This window comes from Scyliorhinus canicula, chromosome 10 (genome assembly GCF_902713615.1).
Source record: "Scyliorhinus canicula chromosome 10, sScyCan1.1, whole genome shotgun sequence".
Taxonomy (NCBI): domain Eukaryota; kingdom Metazoa; phylum Chordata; class Chondrichthyes; order Carcharhiniformes; family Scyliorhinidae; genus Scyliorhinus; species Scyliorhinus canicula.
The window spans coordinates 25037005-25056999 of record NC_052155.1 but is presented as its reverse complement, the minus strand read 5'-3'; the positions used below and the strand labels follow the sequence as shown (position 1 = coordinate 25056999).

Here is a 19995-nt window from a genome sequence, read left to right as displayed (position 1 = left end):
AATGGAGGCAGGGAGGGGGTAGACCAATGTTAAAAGGGGGCTACTGATGGAGGTGAACCCTCCCCCGCCCCTTCTCTTCCCACCTGTGGCTTGAGCAGGGTCACTTTCCGGGCTTCCCCCCAACCCAAACTCCTCCTGACAGTCTGAAAATTAAGGCTGGGTGGAAAACGACCCCCAAGAAGTCAATAATTGGCCACTTAAGCGCCTCAATTGTGGCAAGAGTGGGCAGGCTGGATTAGGCCTTTTCCCATTCGGAGCCTGGCAAGAAGGCCACTTGAGGAATTTTACAAACCCCCCCCTCTGCCCATGGGGACATGTAAAATTCTGCCCATTAAGCTTTAATCACCCCTCAAGCCCAGTACTCGTTGTTGGCTTAATTATAAGCCCTTAACGAAATAAATGCAAAACTAGAACTAACCAAAGTTAGTTATGCGAAGTGAAACATTCATAAGTGCCATCAAAAATTAAAACCCACACGACTTGCTTTCCAAGGAGTCATGGTTACAATGAGTTGGAGGATATGTTGCTTTATAACAGCAGGGTTCCATGCAATTATAAATGTATCATCAAGGTCACTCATCGAGGGTAACTGAATAAGTCAAATTGTGTCGTACTACAAGGCGTTCTGGCCCGTTTGGGAGCTCAAATTCCAAAATTCCTTCAGATTTTCAGGAAAAGTGCCAATCAGTGGCCTTGATTATTAATTTATGGTCCTTTATCTATGCGTTTAATCTTTAGCTCCTACCTTTCAAGCACAGGGTAAATGTATTTAGTTTGATGTAAGTACCTTGTATACAGCCATGATGTGGAGATGCCGGCGTTGGACTGGGGTGAGCACAGTAAGAAGTCTTACAACACCAGGTTAAAGTCCAACAGGTTTGTTTCAAACACGAGCTTTCGGAGCACGGCTCCTTCTTCAGGTGAATGGAAAGGCTTGTTCCAGAAATGTTTATATAGACACAGTCAGAGATGCCCCGGAATGCGAGCACCTGCAGGCAATCAAATCATCAAAGATGCAGAGAGAGAGGTAACTCCAGGTTAAAGAGGTGTGAATTGCCCCAAGCCAGTTCAGTCGGTAGGCCTCTGCAAGTCCAGGCTTGTTGGTGGGGGCCGAATGTAATGCGACATGAATCCCAGATCCCGGTTGAGTCCGCATTCATGCGTGCGGAACTTAGCTATAAGTTTTTGCTCAGCAATTTTGCGTTGTCGCGTCTCCTGAAGGCCTCCTTGTAGAATGCTGACCCGGAGATCAGAGGCTGAATGTCCTTGACTGCTGAAGTGTTCCCCAACTGGAAGGGAACAGTCCTGCCTGTTGATAGTCGCACGATGCCCGTTTATTCGTTGTCGCAGGGGCGGAGAAACTACGACATCTTCTTCGCAGCCTCCAACACATCATCAGCGAGGATGGACATCTTGCCAAGGTCATCCCCACACCCCCACTACTGGCCTTCAAACAACCGCGCAACCTCAAACAAACCATTGTTTGCAGCAAATTACCCAGCCTTCAGAACAGCAACCACAACACCACAAAACCCTGCCAGGGTAATCTCTGCAAGACATGCCAGATCATCGACATGGACACCACCATTACACGTGGAAACACCACCCACCAGGTACGCGGCGCATACTCGTGCGACTCGACCAATGTAGTCTACCTCATATGCTGCAGGAAAGGATGTCCCGAAGCGTGGTACATTGGCGAGACCATGCAGACACTGCGACAACGAATAAACGGGCATCGTGCGACTATCAACAGGCAGGACTGTTCCCTTCCAGTTGGGGAACACTTCAGCAGTCAAGGACATTCAGCCTCTGATCTCCGGGTCAGCATTCTACAAGGAGGCCTTCAGGAGACGCGACAACGCAAAATTGCTGAGCAAAAACTTATAGCTAAGTTCCGCACGCATGAATGCGGACTCAACCGGGATCTGGGATTCATGTCGCATTACATTCGGCCCCCACCAACAAGCCTGGACTTGCAGAGGCCTACCGACTGAACTGGCTTGGGGCAATTCACACCTCTTTAACCTGGAGTTACCTCTCTCTCTGCATCTTTGATGATTTGATTGCCTGCAGGTGCTCGCATTCCGGGGCATCTCTGACTGTGTCTATATAAACATTTCTGGAACAAGCCTTTCCATTCACCTGAAGAAGGAGCCGTGCTCCGAAAGCTCGTGTTTGAAACAAACCTGTTGGACTTTAACCTGGTGTTGTAAGACTTCTTACTTGTATACAGCAACACTGGGGACATCGTACAGTTCATTAACCCTGACGCTTTGTAGGACTGGGGTGTGAACAAGGAATTTGCATGACTGAAGTGAGGGTTCTGAGCTCCTGCAGTTTACTGAAGGGCTCTGGGACTTAGTAGCGATTAGGATGAGGATAAGGTTACCATAGGGCAAATGGGCAGCACAGAAAGATGGGAAATGGGGAGCCTAATTTGTATTACCACAAATAGATTGTGAATGGATTTACAGTGTTCTGAAAATCACGGTGTTCAATTTAGCACTCTATTCCCAATCCTCATCTACCTGCCGGTTTTTAAAGCATTTCTGGCAATTGAGTCATAACTCGCACCAAGTCCCACTCACTGATCACCCCTGGGCTCATTGGCACCCAGACAAGCAATGTCTGGGTCCTGAAATTCACATCCCTGTTTTCAAATCCATCCGTAGCCTCGTCCCTCCTTAGCTGTTTAATCTCCTCCTGCCCTACAGCCCTCCCAGATATTGGTACCCATCTTAACTGAAGTCTCACGACGTCCCTGATCTCATTTGCTCCACCACTGGAGGGCATACCTTCATCCACCTCAGCTATAAACTCTTGAATTTCCTCCACCTCACTCACCGAGACTTTGCGGCCCTGCTACGGTGGGCCTTCCCATGGTGGATGCGGCGATCCATGTAAAATCCCCATTGACCTCGACACGACTGGAAGAACCCGTCAGCGGAAGGGGCTGGAAAATCCCACCTTAAGCTAAGTTTCAAGTAGGCCCTGAAACATTTTTTGATGACTTTTTTGATTATCAGCCATGATTGAATGGCGGAGCAATCTCGATGGGCCGAGTGGCCTAATTCTGCTTCTATGTCTTGTGGTCTTAAGGACACCTGTCCTGTGACTTGTTTTAATTTCCCAGCAGCTACAGTCGAGGAGGCAGATGGGGAAAACTGGCATTAAGTAACTTTCTTTTTCTTGTGAAGGTAATTCAAGCTTTTCAACTGGCTCACCTCCCCCTTTCTAAACGGATTTGCATATGGCCAGATTTCAATTAAATTTTGAATCACAATGAAGAAATGTGCACATTAGCCAGTCAGGCAGAAGATGTTTTAATTGAATTTCAATCCAAATGAAAAGAATTTGCATATTAGCAAATCAGGTGGAAAAAAAATGAATTAACATGGGGAATATGGTTCTATAGAAATTAGCACCAATTAGAATGTGAGCTGATGCAAACCCCTTGAGTTGGACATGTGGAGGTCAACAGGAAGTCAAAAGAGTGGGAAGTTGGGAGAAATTTCTTGACACAGAGTGGTAAAAATACAGAATGCTGTGTATACTGAGTCACTGAGGCAAAGATCACTGTGATTCATCGGACTCAGGAGCAGGAGGAGGCCATTCGGCCCTTTGAGCCTGATCTGAAAGTCGATAAGGTCATTGCTGATCTGATTCTGGTCACAGCTCCACATTCCTGTCTGCCCCGCATAATGTAAATCTGCCTTGAATAAACTCAATGGCCCGGTCTTCACTGCTTCCTGGAGAAGGGAATTCCACAGACTAATGACCCTTTGAGAGAAGTAAAACCCACCTCATCTCCATCTTAAACAGTAGACCTCTCATTCTTAAACTGCGCCCCCTGGCCCTGATCTCTCCCGCAAGTGGAAACAATATTTCAGTATCTACTCCATCAAATCCTCTCAAGTTCTCATCTGATTCAATAACGTTTAGCTCTTGAAGGAAAACTGGATGAATCTATACCATAGTGGAATATTCAGCCTTGGGGAAAGGAAGTAGGAAATAGGGTCAGTTTTGAATCGCTATAGGTAGGAGCAGACACACAAACGAATGATAGGCAAAGAGCCAGGCAAAGAGTCAGTACAGGACACAAAAGCCAGAATTTTTCAGATAGTGGGGTTTTGCTTCCCGCCATCTGAAGAGTCCGAGTGTCTCGCAGTCATTTTAGGCTCAAATGAGTGTCAACTGGCTCCAATCCCTACAGCAACCAGAGCATCAGTGGACGAAAGAGGAACTTCAGGATGATGCCTGAGTGTAAGTCCTGGGTGGAGGGCAAAGGCAAGGTTAAAGTGTCTTAAGGTGGGGAGTGGTAGGAAAAGCCTGGTGGGGGGAAAAAGGGGACCTCAGTGTCTCGGGGAGGTGGGGAGGGGTACACACACGCGTGCATACGCACACACATCCACGCACACAAACGCACACTGGGGCAAGTCCAAAGTCTTGCCCACCACAGCGTTAAATCGTTGAGAGGTGGAGGTGCCACATCATGCCCATCACACACACCCAAACCTGCCGGCTGGTGGCAGAGGGGAGGACGTGTGACATTTAGGCATAAGGGAATACAATTAGATATAGGCTGTAACACAACGCAGGGAGAATATTGGTTGCCCAATGACCTATCGACCATCCCAACATTCAACTTTATTGAAGTCAACGGAATTGACTCATGGACCTGTGACGAGTGACTGAGGCAATGTTGCAGCCCCATCCAAGTTCACCCCAAATTACTGGTCTCCTTCTGTGCTGTGAACTATAGAAATGTTTATAGTAAAACTTTCACATTAAAGTAAACAACAGGTCAATAAATATGAAATGGCTTTCAATTTTTTTTTCTAAAACGCAGCTTAATTCATATCCATTTATACAAAATACAAGCAACGGTGATTAGAAAACAAATTCCAGTCGCTCACCTCAGTACCGGTAGCTTACCTCAGTCAGGTCTATCTCATGCTTGCTTTGCTGTCCATTTGCGGGAGTCGGGATATTCCTGTAAATTACCATTTTGCGGCTGTGGCCTCCTTTCAGTAGGATTTGAGGTTCCAGGTTTAAGTTTCCAGAACCATCATGAGCATAAAATGCAGCTACATATCTCAGTTTCCCTCCGTAAGCTAAAAGCTGTGGAAAAATGATTGTATCATCTTAAGGCCTGGGAGGTTTCGGTTTATAGGGTTTTAACTCATGATCACTGTGGTAGTTTATGGAGGTCTGCCTCTTTACCCTGTCCCTCCGTAATGTGGAGTGGAGCCCCCGAAGCTACATATAACCAACTGTCTGTCTGTCTCTCTTATCGAGAATGATGCCTATGGCCCTTCGTGAACTAGGGATTACCTAACATTGTATAGATTATAAAGACAGCACCACCTGTGACAAAATAATATGGGCGGGATTCTCCATTTCTAAGACTAAGTGTTGACACCAACGTAGAATCCGTGGACTTGTATGACAGAAAATCTGCACTGCACCTGGACTGATGCTGCTACCGTTGAGGGGCTAGCACCAGTGCCGCATGGAACACAATCGATTCGAATGAAAAACGGTGCGGGATTCACCGGGTCCGTGATCGACACTCGGGAGGCTGACAAGCTGAAGCCGCATATACACATTACACATCGCACTCACTTATCCCAGCCAAAAAAGATGACACTGGTTATGCTGGTGCGTGCCCATACAGCTGATGGGTCGGCTGGGGCCAGAGGCAACCCAGGGGGTACCCTGGGGGACACCTATACGACCTGTGGCACTAGGTTCAAAGTGGGCTGTTAGCGGTATGCGTAGCTGCCTTGCCGGCTGTGGCAATGGTGTTCCGTGCTCATCCGTCTGGACCCTACAGCCCACCTCCTGGCCACCTGGTCTTTGGCACCGTAGTGAATCAGAGAGGAGCATTTGTCCACCTTGTGGTGTTCTTTGTGTTGCTAAATTCAGGATGGTCGGCGTAGTGTTCACAAAGGCCACCAAATAGCTTGAACTTAAACACAGCTATAAATTTATTAACACTACTAATTTGCATTCGACACGCACTCCTGAAGAATACACAGTTGATTATGAACATTTAAGCTACACTCATCTGCAGCTAATCTTTATACTGATATAAACTATGATCTGCTCTCACTCACACTATTTGTATTTGACTCTCTCCCACTCTTCCACAAGGCTTAGCACTGCCTTATATACTTGCAACTGTAGCTCCCTCTAGTGGCTACTGTAGACACTTCATTAACCCTTGCAGATCTTACACTTGTGATAATACCACACACCTCACAGCTCTACATTCAGCTAAGTGCTTCTTAAAGAACTTGGTGGAGGTCCCAGGATTTCCCCTTAAGGCTCACTCATTGGGCTGAACTTCCAGCTGGTATAAAGATAGCCGTGACCATGGAAGGATCAAGCTGCCAAACTTTCAATCAGCCTGAAATTCTTTCCAAAACAACAGTGTGATTATTCAGAAACAATGCCTCTATATAATTACTGAAGCAAGAGTAGGTTGTTTTATTGGTTAACTTTTATAGCTCTTATTTAGCAGGACAGCTGTGCTCAGGGCAGAATTTCTTTTAATAAATTGCCTATAAAAATGTAAGCACTTTACAATTTACATTAATCTGGATGAACAATAAATGCCCAAAAGAAAAACCTCCTCTGCAGTGATGTTCCTGAAGAAGCCGTGTCTCTGACTCCTGTACTGACAGCTTCCCTATCCCGATATCGGACATATTGTGAACTTTGCACATCGGTCCCCAGATGTATACTCTGTTCTGTTCGTCCATACCACAGGCTGAGACCTCAGTGACAGCAATGAGCATCTTTGGGGGGTGGCAAACCTATCAATAAAGGATAAACCACTTGGCAAGGTGGCTACCTCTCCCTCCATCCAGTAGCACGGAAGCCACTTTGCTAATTTTGGAGCACTGCCTCCAGAATTAAAAATATGAAATGCTCTCATTTAAAAGGCAATAAGTGCTCCCTATATAGATAGCAGGCTCTTTGTTATTTGCTAGTTGTTTCACTGACTTCTAGCCTTCTGTTGCAATAGGTTTAGGAAGGTAGGAACCTAGGACTTGGGACGAGTAGGCAATTTGGCCCTTCGAACCTGCTCCACCATTCGATAAGATCTGGTTGTGATCTCAACTACAGCTTCCTGTCTGTCCGACTACCCCCCCCCCCCCCCCCCATAACCTTTGACTTCCTTCAGGAACTCAATACCAGGCATTGCTCACCCTGTTATTTAGTTTGATTTTCTTACCTTATCACCTTTGAACTGGGCTGGTAGCAACCAGTAATACGGCTCTGCTTGGATGTGCCTCTGTACTAGTGCAGCATCCAACAATATCTCTGGGGGCTGAGAGAAGACACCCTCTGTTGTACCAGTCAGATTGCCTTGGTTGACGACGCGCATTATCAGCTGGTCAGGAGTCAGGGTCAGCTAAATGGACACAGATGTGACGTCATTCAATGTTGGTCACAACTAATATTATTCATTGTTATTTTTTTTCACATTGCAAGTCCTGGTATTCTTTAGTGCAACTGCTATGTCTGCCATCACAATAAGTGAGGAACCAGTCTCCCTCACCGCAATCTAAAATAATACTTCACTGTGGGTGTACCTAACTGCAGCAGTTCAAGAAGACAGCTCACCACCACCTTCTCAAGGGCTATTAGGGATCGGCAGTAAATGCGCAGCCTATCCGGTGACACCTACATCCAAAGAACAGATCAAAAAGCTGAGATAGCGGGATGATTTAACTAAATGGGAATAAAGTCTCATAGTGAGCGCGTTTAGCCGCATGTTTCCCAGCGCTCGCAGCGCCAACAAACACAAAGCTATAAACCGCAACTAACATTTAATAAGGGGCCTCAATGGGAAACGCGTGGCCGAGGCCATACATAGCCCCGTCTTGTACACTGAAGAGCTGCTCCTTGGATGTGGGTGTTACTGGATAGGCCGAGCATTTAGTGCTGATCCCTAATTGCCCTTGAGAAGGTGGTGATGAGCTGTAGTCCTTATGGTGTAGGTACCGCCACAATAATGTGTTTTTTCTGTAATATTTTAGAGTGCTAGCTCGCCATTTCTGTGGGTAATTAAAAGGCAATCATATTGCCGTCAGTATGGAGTCACAAGACCAGTTAAGGAGAACAGATTCCCTCCCCTAAGGGCACTAGTGAATGAAATGGATTTTTACAACTATTCGTTAGTGTCATAATCATTATTAACACGAGTAGTATTTTATTCCAGTTTCATTAATGAATTGTATTTAAACACCCCATTTACCATGGTGGGAATCAAACCCTTGTCTCTGGAGCATTAATCTGGGACCCTAGATTGCTAGTCCAGTAACATTACCACTATACACACACCAAAGCTGTCTGTGCGGAGTCTGCACATCATCCCTGTGTCTGCGTGGGTTTCCTCCGGGTGCTCCGGTTTCCTCCCACAGTCCAGTGATGTGCAGGTTAGGTGGATTGGCCAGGCTAAATTGCCCCTTAGTGTCCAAAAATGCCCTTAGTCTTGGGTGGGGTTACTGGGTTATGGGGATAGGACGGAGGTGTGGGCTTGGGTAGGGTGCTCTTTCCAAGAACCGGTGCAGACTCGATGGGCCAAATGGCCTCCTTCTGCACTGTAAATTCTATAAGGCCTCAGCACTTTTTTTAACAGCCAATAAATTGCATCCTAGTCAATATTTATAAACTCCCATTACTGTTACAAAGTCAATGGGCGGAATTCTCCCATCCAGGGGCTAGGTCCCGTGGTGGGACGGGAATATGGCGTGCTTCCCGCTGTGGAAGCCGGCGGGAAAACATGCCACATCCTCCGGCCCCAATGACTTTAATTGTGCAACTGGATGTTTTGTGCTACATTCCCTGGTGGGGCAGACCCAATGGCACGTAGTCCACCGTCCTATCCAGGCGCCATTTTCAAAAGGCGTCCAACAGCACTGACCTTGCATCTCTTTAAAATGAAGATGGACCTCCAGGAACAGTCTAAAGCTGGAAGATGAACCTCCTCAATGACAGATGCTCCCTCCACCCACTGCTGAGGTGTTCTGGAGTCCAGGATTACTTAGTGCATCCACTCCAAATTCTGGATGCAGCCCCAGGCGTGGTTCAGGTGAGTCCTGACATCTACAAGCCACCTTGTTCCAGACCTGTTTTGTACTGGTGAGATTCCCCAACAGCAACACGGAGAATCGGGCGTGAGGGAGGAAGCTTCCGGTCAGGCCTTCATCTGCATTCCATTCGCAGGATGCGAATCAGTTTCATGTCGGCTGCCCGATTCGGGTTTCCCGATCCGCCATGGCGGGCACCAGTGGGAAATCCCGCAGGAATCTCTCACGGTGTGAAATCGACTTTTGCACCTCCCGCCAAATTTTACCCCCACCACCCCACCATTGAACCCACCAATGGGAGAATTCTACCCATTACGTTTAGATTTTCTACATGAATAGAATATAAAAATGCTCTTCCTCCTGAGAGATATTTTGCAGTTGTCTATCTTTAGTTGTAGGACATGAAGATATTCTTACAGGAATCCTGACCAGTCCTTGGAGCTCTGAGCAGGAATTAGCCACTCCAGAGCAATAGCAACGGCTACAGCCAGTTGGGTGCTGGAGACTGAGAGCAAACGATCCAGGTTTACATTCATTGCAACGAACACCAGAAACACTGCCCTGAAAAGAGGGTAAATAGTTTAATTATGATTGAAGGGTGTTTGGTTCAAAGTGAAAAAAAGATATCTCAACCTTATTCTGCTGGTTTCCGCTCAATTGTTACATAAATTTAACAAATTTTTAAAAAATGTTTTTTTAAAATTCATTCATAGGACACGGGTGTCGCAGGCTGTGCCAGCATTTATTGCCCGCCCCTAATTGCCCTTGAGGGGGGCAGTTAAGAGTCAACCACATTGCTGTGGATCTGGAGTCACATTTAGACCAGACCAGGAAAGGGTGGCAGATTTCTTTCACATTAGTGAACCAGATGGATTTTTACGATAACTGACAATGATTTCACGGCCATCATTAGACTTTTTTAAATTCCAGATTCTTATTGAATTCAGAGGGAGGTGAGCATCTGGAAGAGCTGTCAAAGGCAGTGGTAGAGGCCGATACAATTTTTTCCTTTAAAAAACCAGTTAGATAGTTACATGGGCAGGGTGGGTGCAGAGGGATATGGGCCAAATGTGGGCAAGTAGGACTAGCTTGGTGATAGAAACTGGGCGGCAGGGACAAGCTGGGCCGAAGGGCCTGTTTCCGTGCTGTAAACATCTATGACTCTACCCAAATGCTTCTCAAATGTTGTGAGGGTTCCCGCCTCTCCCACCCTTTCAGGCAGCGTCTTCCAGATTCCCATCACCCTCTGGGTGAAAAGGCTTTTCCTCAAATCCCCCCTAATTCGCCAGCCCTTTACCTTAAATCGAAGCCCATTGATAAGTGACCCCTCTACTACAGGGAAAAGTTCCTTCCTATCGACCCTATCTATGCCCTTCATAATTTTGTACAACTCAATCAGGTCCCCCCCCTCAGCCTTCTCTGCTCTACGAAAAACAACCCCAGGCTAACCAGCCTCTCTTCTTAGCTGAAACGGTTCAGCCCAGACGACATCCTGATGAAATTCCTCTGCACCTTTTCTAGCACAATCAAATCCTTCCTATAGTGTGGCGACTAGAACTGCACCCAGTACTCCAGCTGTGGCCTAATGAGCATTTTATACAGCTTCATCATAACCTCCCTGTTCTTATATTCTATGCCTCAGGTAAAAAGCAAGTATACCATAAGCCTTTATAATCACCTTATCTACCTGCCCTGCTACCTTTAGGGATCTATGGACATGAACCCCAAAGGTCCCTTTGATCCTTTGTACTTCCTAGAGACCTACTGTTCATTGTGTATTCCCTTGCCTTGTTAGTCCTCCCAAAATCCATCACCCTACACATTTCAGGATTGAATTCCATTTGCCCGTCTGACCAGCCCAGAATTATTGTCCTGTAATCTAAGGCTTTCCTCGACGCATTTTATCACACTATCATTTCTTGGACCATTTGCGAACCCACTGATCATATCCCCACAATCTCGTCCAGATCATTAATGTAGACTACAAACAGCAAGGGGCTGGGTGGTTTAGTACGTTCAAGGCTGAGAGAAGACAGATTTTTAATCAGTAAGGGAATCAAGTGTTATGGGGATAAGGCGGGAAAGTGGATTTGAGGATTATGGTCTCATTGGATGGCGCAGCCGACTTGATGAGCCAAGTGGCCTCATTCTGCTCCGATGCAGTCTCTCTACCCCATAAGGCACCAAAAAATCAGAGGCCAAGTCATTCTGCAACTATCCTGCACGAGGAAGGGGGAGGGGAGGGTCAAATGTGAAATCAGAAAGTTTGGAGACAAAGTTATTTTCTGCTTCTCCTTAGAAACATATGATGATAAAGAAGTTAAATAATGTGATAAAATTACTGTGGAAGGGTGCGCGATAGAAATTAAGTTAGTAAAGGAGACAGTATATAAATGACAATATACCTTGCAGGGGCAAAGCCCTGTGCGTTCCTCACAGCTGCAAACTCCTTGGGTCAGGTCACATTTATCAGGTCTGGTCCCATTGGGATCGCACTTACAGGCAATGCAGTGTGGGTGGTCCCTGTAGCCAATGGCACATCTGTTGCATTTTTCTCCACTGAACTCGTCTTTGCAGAGGCAGTGACCGAGCGTTCCGTCACACTGAAGACCAACCGAGCCGACTTTACTACAGTTACACGGCTGCACAAAAATGGAAGAAGAAAAAAAATTGGAGTTCTGTGAGAAGTTCTTGGTTCCGCACCTTAAGCAGGATGGACTGGCCTGGGAAGGACTGAGGAGGAGGTTTACGAGAATGATACCTAGAATTTGAATTTTCCGTCCTGAATCAGGACTGCAAGTTAAATGGCAGCAACAGTTGGCGGGCCAGTCTTCCTCCTCTGTTCCTCTGTTTAATCAAAACAATAAAGCCACATTGGAACTCGTTTCTAAAAATGCCATGTGATGCTCGTTCAATTGTCGAATTTAATGCTGAGTTTTTTCTAAAATTCATAGTACTCAATTCATTTTTTCCAAGGGGCAATTTAGCGTGGCCAATCCACTTACCCTGCACATCTTTGGGTTGTGGGGGCGAAACCCATGCAAACAGGGGGAGAATGTGCAAACTTCACACGGTCAGTGACACAGAGCTGGGATCGAACCTGGGACCTCGGTATCGTGAGGCAGCAGTGCTAACTGTGCTGCCTCGTTCCCTCCATTTCATCCCTTAGGCAGACTCTTGGGATGGACAATAATTCTTTCCACTCTGGTTTGATGCGCCCTGAGATGGCTGATAAGTCAAATGCTGACGTAAGCTGATAAGTGCTTGAAGGTTTGGGTTGAAGAGTTGCTCAGAAGTTTGGGCAGTCTCTCCGATGCCTCAACTTTGCCTCATGCTCTCGATGAAACTTTCTGACGTGCTTGCTGCCTTCCTGAATAAACCTTATTGGTTGGTCACAAACCAGGGGCTCCCTTGAGTGGGCAAGGATGTTTGACCTCTGCAGGCAGGCGCTGGGGCCTACGAATGGCATGTCCCGTCAATTGGAGCTAGTTTTAAGTGATTAGAGCCTCGATGATGGGCAAGTTGCCTTGGGAGAGGACACTGCTGTTGGACCACATTACTGGCCACTAGATTTGGGAAATCTTGCAAGGACACTGCTGATGATACTTCTCCGGTGCTTTGAGCTGCCTGCTGGAGCTTGTCCAAGCCTCTGAAGCATATAGCAGTGTGGGGATCACAACTGCCCGGTAAACCATGACCTTAGTTTTGGGTTTGAGATCTTGGTCCTTGGATGCTCTCTTCCTCGGTTGGCCGAAGGCTGAGCAAACACATTGGAGACGGTGATGAATTTTGTTGTCCATGTCTTGTCTTCGTCAAGAGGAGGCTCCCAAATTAAGTAAAATAATGGGGCCTCACGGTAGCATGGTGGTTAGCATCAATGCTTCACAGCTCCAGGGTCCCAGGTTCGATTCCTGGCTGGGTCACTGTCTGTGTGGAGTCTGCACGTCCTCCCCGTGTGTGCGTGGGTTTCCTCCGGGTGCTCCGGTTTCCTCCCACAGTCCAAAGATGTGCGGGTTAGGTGGATTGGCCATGCTAAATTGCCCGTAGTGTAAGGTTAATGGGGGGATTGTTGGGTTACGGGTATACAGGTTACGTGTGTTTAGGTGGGGTGATCATTGCTCGGCACAACATCGAGGGCCGAAGGGCCTGTTCTGTGCTGTACTGTTCTATGTTCTATGTTCTAATCCACATTTTCCAATATCTCACCATTGATTTTAATCGATATGGGAAGGAGTGTTGCTGTAGGAGTTGGTTGGAAGAGGATCTTAGTCTTATGAGTGTTTAATGAAAGGCCCATTTTCTCATGTGGTTTGGAGAAGGAATCGACAACACCCAGATTCTGAGTGAGGGCGCACGCAAGTGTCATCTGCATTCCGAAGCTCTGTGACCTGAAGTCAGAGTGATTTTGGTTTTGGGTTGAAGACAGTCGGTGTAGGTTGAACAGTTTTCCACCTGTTCTCCAGATCATCGCTACGCCTCTGAGTAATTTGCTGGGGTCGAGGTGCCGTATTGCAGCAAGGAAGATGGAGAAAAGCGCTGGAGTGATGGAAAAGCCTTTTTTTAACCCCAATCTTCACTGAGAAGGGGACTGCGGCTGTTCCACATGCAAGGATCATGGCTTTCATGGGATTGCGATATAGAGAGAGGATGGCGATAAAGACATTGGTGCCGATTCTTGCATTTTTCTTGAATTTTCTGTGCAGTGAAAGTCATGGCTGGGATTTTCCGGTTGCGTCAACCCTGAGACATGAAATTCCCACTCAAAGTCACCGGACCTTTCAATGGTCGGTGAAAGTATCCGTCCCGCCTGCGACGATTTCCGCAGTGGCAGGAGCAGAATATTTACCCCCATGTGTCCATCAGCACTTTTGTAAAAATAAATTTAGAGTATCCAATTCATTTTTTTCCAATTATTGGGTAATTTAGTGTGGTCAATCCACCTACCCTGCACGTCGTTAGGTTGTGGGGGCGAAAATCCACACAAACACGGGGAGAATGTGCAAACTCCACACGGACAGTGACCCAGAGCTGGGATCGAACCTGGGACCTCGGCGGCGTGAGGCAGCAGTGCTAACCACTGCGCAACCGTGCTGCCCTCATGTGTCCATAAGTACTGACTGACCAGCTTAATGCTGGCAGGACGTTTAAAATTCAGTACCGTACCTTCTTTTTAAACTTGCTTCAGGTAACAAAAACCTCTGTGGAATTTTGTATCGAATGCGTGATGATGATCTGCCCGGAAGAATTTCCTGTGGCTCTGGCTTTAAAACTATTAGCAAAGTAGACAGTCTGCCCTCTATTGGGTTACACTGACTCAATGGCCATTGCTTTGACTCAAGTTTAAGCTAACTTGGTTTTGTCGTGCATTTTCAATCTTCTCAATAGCTTCTGAAATTGATATTCTAACATTCTTGCTTTAGAATTTGCTTCAATTAATTTATGGTCATTTTCTTTATTTTATTAAAATTCAATTGTATACTTTCAAATGCCACAAGATAACTTGAATCAAAGTCAATGTCTGATTTCCCAGAGCCTGAGTGAATCTGTGTCCATGAATGACTGAGCGTGAGTCTTGTGCATTGTCAGTGGCACCACCTTTTGTACAAGGACTGCTCCCCTTTCTGTTGATTGGAGAAGGGTGTGTGTGTGTGTGTGTGTGTGTGTGTGTGTGTGTGTGTGTAGACGGATTGGCCGAGCTAAATTGCCCCTTAATTGGAAAAAAATGAATTGGGTACTTTAAATTTATATTTAAAACATAATTTCTAATTAAGGGGCAATTTAGCATGGCTAATCCACCTATCCCGTCCATCCTTGGGTTGTGGGAGTGAGGCCCATGCAGACAAGGGGAGAATGTGCAAACTCCATGCGGACAGTGACTCGGGGCCGGGATTGAACCTGGGTTCTCAGCACAGTGAGGCAGCAGTGCTAACCACTTTGCTGCCTGCAGGATTGCGTTATGATAGGCTCTGAAATGAGATGATTCATATGAGACAGCTTCAACAGAGGTACGGTAATAAATGTATCAGCGCATGTATTAAAATACCAGGGAAGGAAACAACTTGCATTTATATGGCACCTCTTACACCGTCGGCTGTTCAATGTGTATTGCAGCTAATAAAGTTCCTTTTGAAGCGCTGACATTATTGTAATGTTGGGAGTGCATGCCATACAGACTCATATTGAATTTACATGCTGTAGCATCCCGTGGTGTTAATGTAAGGCCAGTGATCTATAAGTAAAATGGGCTTCTCAAAAGGATGATGGAGGCAACAAATCTCTGGAATCAAATTGAAACCATTTGGATGATGTGATCAGGGAGCTGTGTGTTCTCCTGGATAGTGCTTCAGAGTGTACTTTCCTCATCCACATCTGCTGTGTGATCTTGTAGTGATCCTCATTTAAGCCAAGTCCCTGATGTCTGGAAGGTACCCTTGCTGAAACAAAATTCTCCTTTCAAAGTATCCTCATTAGTGGTCATCCATTCTCATTTGGCATCGGGAGTGAGAGGGGAACAGCTCAGTAATTAATTGTGTTGAAGTGGCACAAAAAACTATTGCCTGAGACATAGTTCTACAGGCAGGCTTAAAATTAATATGTGGACGAAGATCAATGTTATTTAATGTACTTCTGTATCTTTTATGCCGGACTGAATTCTTCAGTTGTTGGAAATGTTTTGGCGGCACGGTGGCACAGCGGTTAGCACTGCTGCCTGACAGCTCCAGGGACCTGGGTTCAATTGTGGTGACTGTCAGTGTGGAGTTTGCACTTTCTCCTGGTGTCTGCCTGGGTTCCCTCCGAGTGCTCCGCTCTCCTCCCACAGACCAAACATGTGCGGGTTAGGTGGATTGGCCAAGCGAAATTGCCCTTTAGGCGTGATCCAATGGCCACACTGCGCCGGAAAAGCAGCTCGCCGCGGCATAGCGTGTCTGATAAAAGCCTGGGGACCCCGCCTCATGGGTCGCATTGTACAGCCAGGTGCTTCTCGCCACTGCGAGCGCTGGGAAATACGTGGTTAAACGCGCTCGCTACGGGACTTTGTTCCGATTTGGTTGAATCGAGCCCTTAGTGTCCAAAAGGTCAGGTGGGGTTACTGGGTTACGGGGATAGAGTGGAGGTGTGGTGCTTAAATAGGGTGAGCTTTCAAGAACCAGAGCAGACTTGATGGGCCGAATGGCCTCCTTCTACACAGTATATTTGTGAATTTAAAAAAGTTGCTGATTTGATAACAAAAGACATTGGCAGAATTCCCAGTCAAAAATAGAACATAGAACAGTACAACACACTGCTTGTTTTCAGCCAGTCACCCTTTCCTCCAATTCTGATTATGACAACGGGGTGTATTTTCCATTATTCAAAGTCACCTTATACTTTAGCTCACTTTTTCTAACGGATAAATATGCAAGTTATACTATTCCTGCCATAATTACAACATAATTACAACTGTGCCGTGGATGGATTTTTAATGAGAAAAGTAACCAACTTGCGGTGTCCTATCTTGTAATTTAATGGTTTCTGTTTGCCCATTGCATGACGTTTCATGAGGTCTGATGGACATCAATCCAAGAATTTGTTCAGGCCTATTTCAACCAAATCTAACCAGCATCCGAGGTGCTAATGCTCTCAAAATGATGGTGGCAGTCTTACTGTCCGATTATCAATGACATTCCAGTCCTATTGTTGACAGAAGCACTAGCCTGTTTCAATGGCTGATCCTTTAAAGGGGAAAATCTGGGCCCCTGACATAAAGGAAGACCCTGATTGTTGTTTTGGAGGGCAACTGCATGAAATCTCTGTTTGGCGCACAGTCTGACCAGTTTGCCCATCATTACCTCTTACACATTAATTAACAGCAATATGCTCATGGCTGTTTTACACTGGACTAGCATTGCCTGACAACTTTGCTCAACATGCAATACCATTCAATATTGCAAATCCCCAGCATTAGGGCTGTTAAAAAGGAAAACAAAGCGGAGGAAGCGGAAGCCTGAAGCGCGCACATTCTTTATCCACATGCTATAAGCATTCATTTGACAATTCCACACTCCAAGTGGGGATTCATGCTCACAGAGATCAGGCTGACTGTACAGGCTGACAAGCACTGTTCCCTTATCTCTATTCCTCGTTCTCTTTGAGCACAGATTCTCCACTGTGAGTGTCGCCGTATAAATTTTCCCTGGTATTTTGATTCTCGTACGATTCAAGAACAAGGAATAAATGTAAAAGAGAAGCATTGTAGGCAGCTGGAACCAATGTGAAAATGTAGCAAGTGCCATCTAGTTTCTAATCATTATCAGCTTCTTCATTCCGAGCAGTTTAGAGGTTGTACAGCACCAACAACCATTACTAAACAGGCTATTTCATTTCTCCGTTCACTCATGCCTGAGGGAAATAATCACTGCTAATACCTACTGATTGCTATTTTCAAAGATCAAAAGGGTTATAAAGATAGTACTGTTTCTGAAAAGAGAATCACAAGAACAGCAAGGCCTTGCTGCTGTTTGTTATACCTTGCATCCACTTTCAGGGTCATGACCCCAGTAGTTGGCCTCACAGCGTTCACATTTAGCCCCCTCGGTGTGTGGTGGGCAGATACACTGGCCAGAGTCCTTTTCACAATTGTTCCGAGTGTGAGCACAGTCACAAGCTGCAGCAAAAACACAAGGTGATCATGTAGCAGAGGGTCATTCTACTCTGCATTTGTCAAGAATATTCATTGGACACATTACGCTTCAACATTCAGCACTAAATTCTGTGTGACCACTTATTTTCTGGGGAATAACACTACCCAATGCAAAGATATTCAACACCATTAGTCCATAAATTATGCTGAGCATAAATTATTATTAAATTATTACATGAAAGTTTAATGTGTGCATATTGAAATTTTCTGTCCGATATTGTAACACAGCATTAGCGTCTTTATTTGTAAAGATATTAACCAGCTTAATTTAAATGATTTAATGTCTCTGCTAATATAGAGCGATTTGATAAGAACATCCTAAGCATTTGTACAATAATACTGTGCAGATAGTTTCAGGGTTGCCTATTAGAAGAAAATTAACCAGGCTCATCTGATGGAGCAAAGGGCAAAAGACACTGACTGAAGTTGCAATGGACCATCCAGGATTTGGAGCTATCAGGGATAAATCCGGAGCAAGACTTTGGGACGGCACAGAGAAGCAGTGGTTAGCACTGCTGCCTCACAGCGCCGAGGACCCGGGTTCAATCCCGGACCCAGGTCACTGTCCATGTGGAGTTTACACATTCTCCCCATGTCTGCGTGAGTCTCACCCTCACAACCCAAAGATGTGCAAGGTGGGTGGAATGGCCACGCTAAATTGCCCCTTAATTGGATAAAATAAAAGAATTGGATACTTTAAATGACTTGCATTTATGCAGCAACTTTCACGACCACCAGATGTCGCAAAGCACTTTACAGCCTGTGCAGCAGTACTGAAGTGTAATCATTGCTGTGAAGTTGTAAAAACAGCAGTGGTGCAGTGGTTAGCACTGGGACTGTGTCGCTGAGGACCCAGGTTCGAATCCCAGCCCTGGATCACTTTCTGTGTGGAGTTTGCACATTTTCCCCGTGTCTGCGTGGGTTTCACCCCCACAACCTAAAGATGTGCAGGTTAAGTGGACTGAACATGCTAAATTACCCCTTAGAGAATAGAACAGTACAGCATAGAACAGGCCCTTCGGCCCTCGATGTTGTGCTGAGCATTATCTGAAACCGAGATTAAGCTAACCCACTCCCTGTCATTCTGGTGTGCTCCATGTGCCTATCCAATAACCACTTTAAAGTTCCTAAAGTGTCTGACTCCACTATCACAGCATGCAGTCCATTCCACACCCTAGCCACTCTCTGAGTAAAGAACCTACCTCGGATATCCCTCCTATATCACCCACCCCGAACCTTATAGTTATGCCCCCTTCCTCTTCATGTCTTTAGTATTTAATGAACTTACTCTATCTTAACTCAGGAAAGCCTGGTTAAAGTGGCCCATTTTTAAGCATAACTATTTGTAGAATCATAGAATCCCTGCACTGCAGAAGGAGGCCATTCAGCGACTCTGCACCGACCCTTTGAAAGACCCCACCCAGGCCCAATTCCCCCGTCCTATCCCCGTAACCCCTCCGAACCAGTACATACCTGGAAGCTAAGGGGCAATTTATCACAGCAACCACCTAACATTCACATCTTTGGACTGTGGGAGGAAACCGGACACGGGTAGAAAGTGCAAACTCCACAGTCACCTAAGGCCGCAACCGAACCCGGGTCCCTGGCACTGTGAGGCAGCAGTGTTTACCACTGTGCCGCCCAATCTGGGTCTGGAAAAGATTTCCAAGGAAAAGAGAACCTTGTTACATTGAATCTTTTTTGCGACCAGCAGAGTGTGGGTTTGATTAAAGACACAGATCCAGTCATCCCTCCTCACTCGGGTTTGTGATATTTGGTGGGAGGCAGGGTATTCCAGCCGAACAGTGACAGATTGAGGGGTCCCTCCCGGATCGACAACTTCTGGGAAACCTCATCTGTGACTGGTCATGATTAATTGGAGAAAAAAATAATTGGGGACGCTAATTTTATAAAAGAAAACAGCAACCGGTTGGTGCATAGCAAGCTCTCACAAGCAGCAAAGTGGTAATGACCAGAAGTTCTTGCGACATGAGACAAAAATTGGCAGGGGACTGGAATAACTGCCATGTTATTCTTCAAAATAGTGCCAGGGGATCTCTTAATGTTCACCTGAGAGGGCAGAAAGTTTAACGCCTCATCTGAAAGACAGCGGGTGTGATTCTACGTCAAGGGACGTGTTCCCTGATGGGAGGGATAATCGGGCGTTGGGGGAGAAATCACAATTGACGCCGGTCATTCCAAGCACTA

General features: G+C 46.1%; 1 protein-coding gene across 1 annotated transcript in view; it reads right to left on the bottom strand.

The window, feature by feature from the left end:
* Window positions 1–19995, bottom strand: part of lama1 (laminin, alpha 1) — a 422130-nt gene that overhangs the window by 169979 nt on the left and 232156 nt on the right. The window contains exons 22-26 of the mRNA XM_038808722.1: window positions 17615–17751; window positions 11513–11749; window positions 9525–9668; window positions 7247–7426; window positions 4939–5124 (exon numbers count right to left, since the gene is read on the bottom strand). Of these exons, the coding sequence (XP_038664650.1) occupies window positions 4939–5124; window positions 7247–7426; window positions 9525–9668; window positions 11513–11749; window positions 17615–17751 (884 nt within the window). The remainder of the gene's footprint in view (window positions 1–4938; window positions 5125–7246; window positions 7427–9524; window positions 9669–11512; window positions 11750–17614; window positions 17752–19995) is intronic.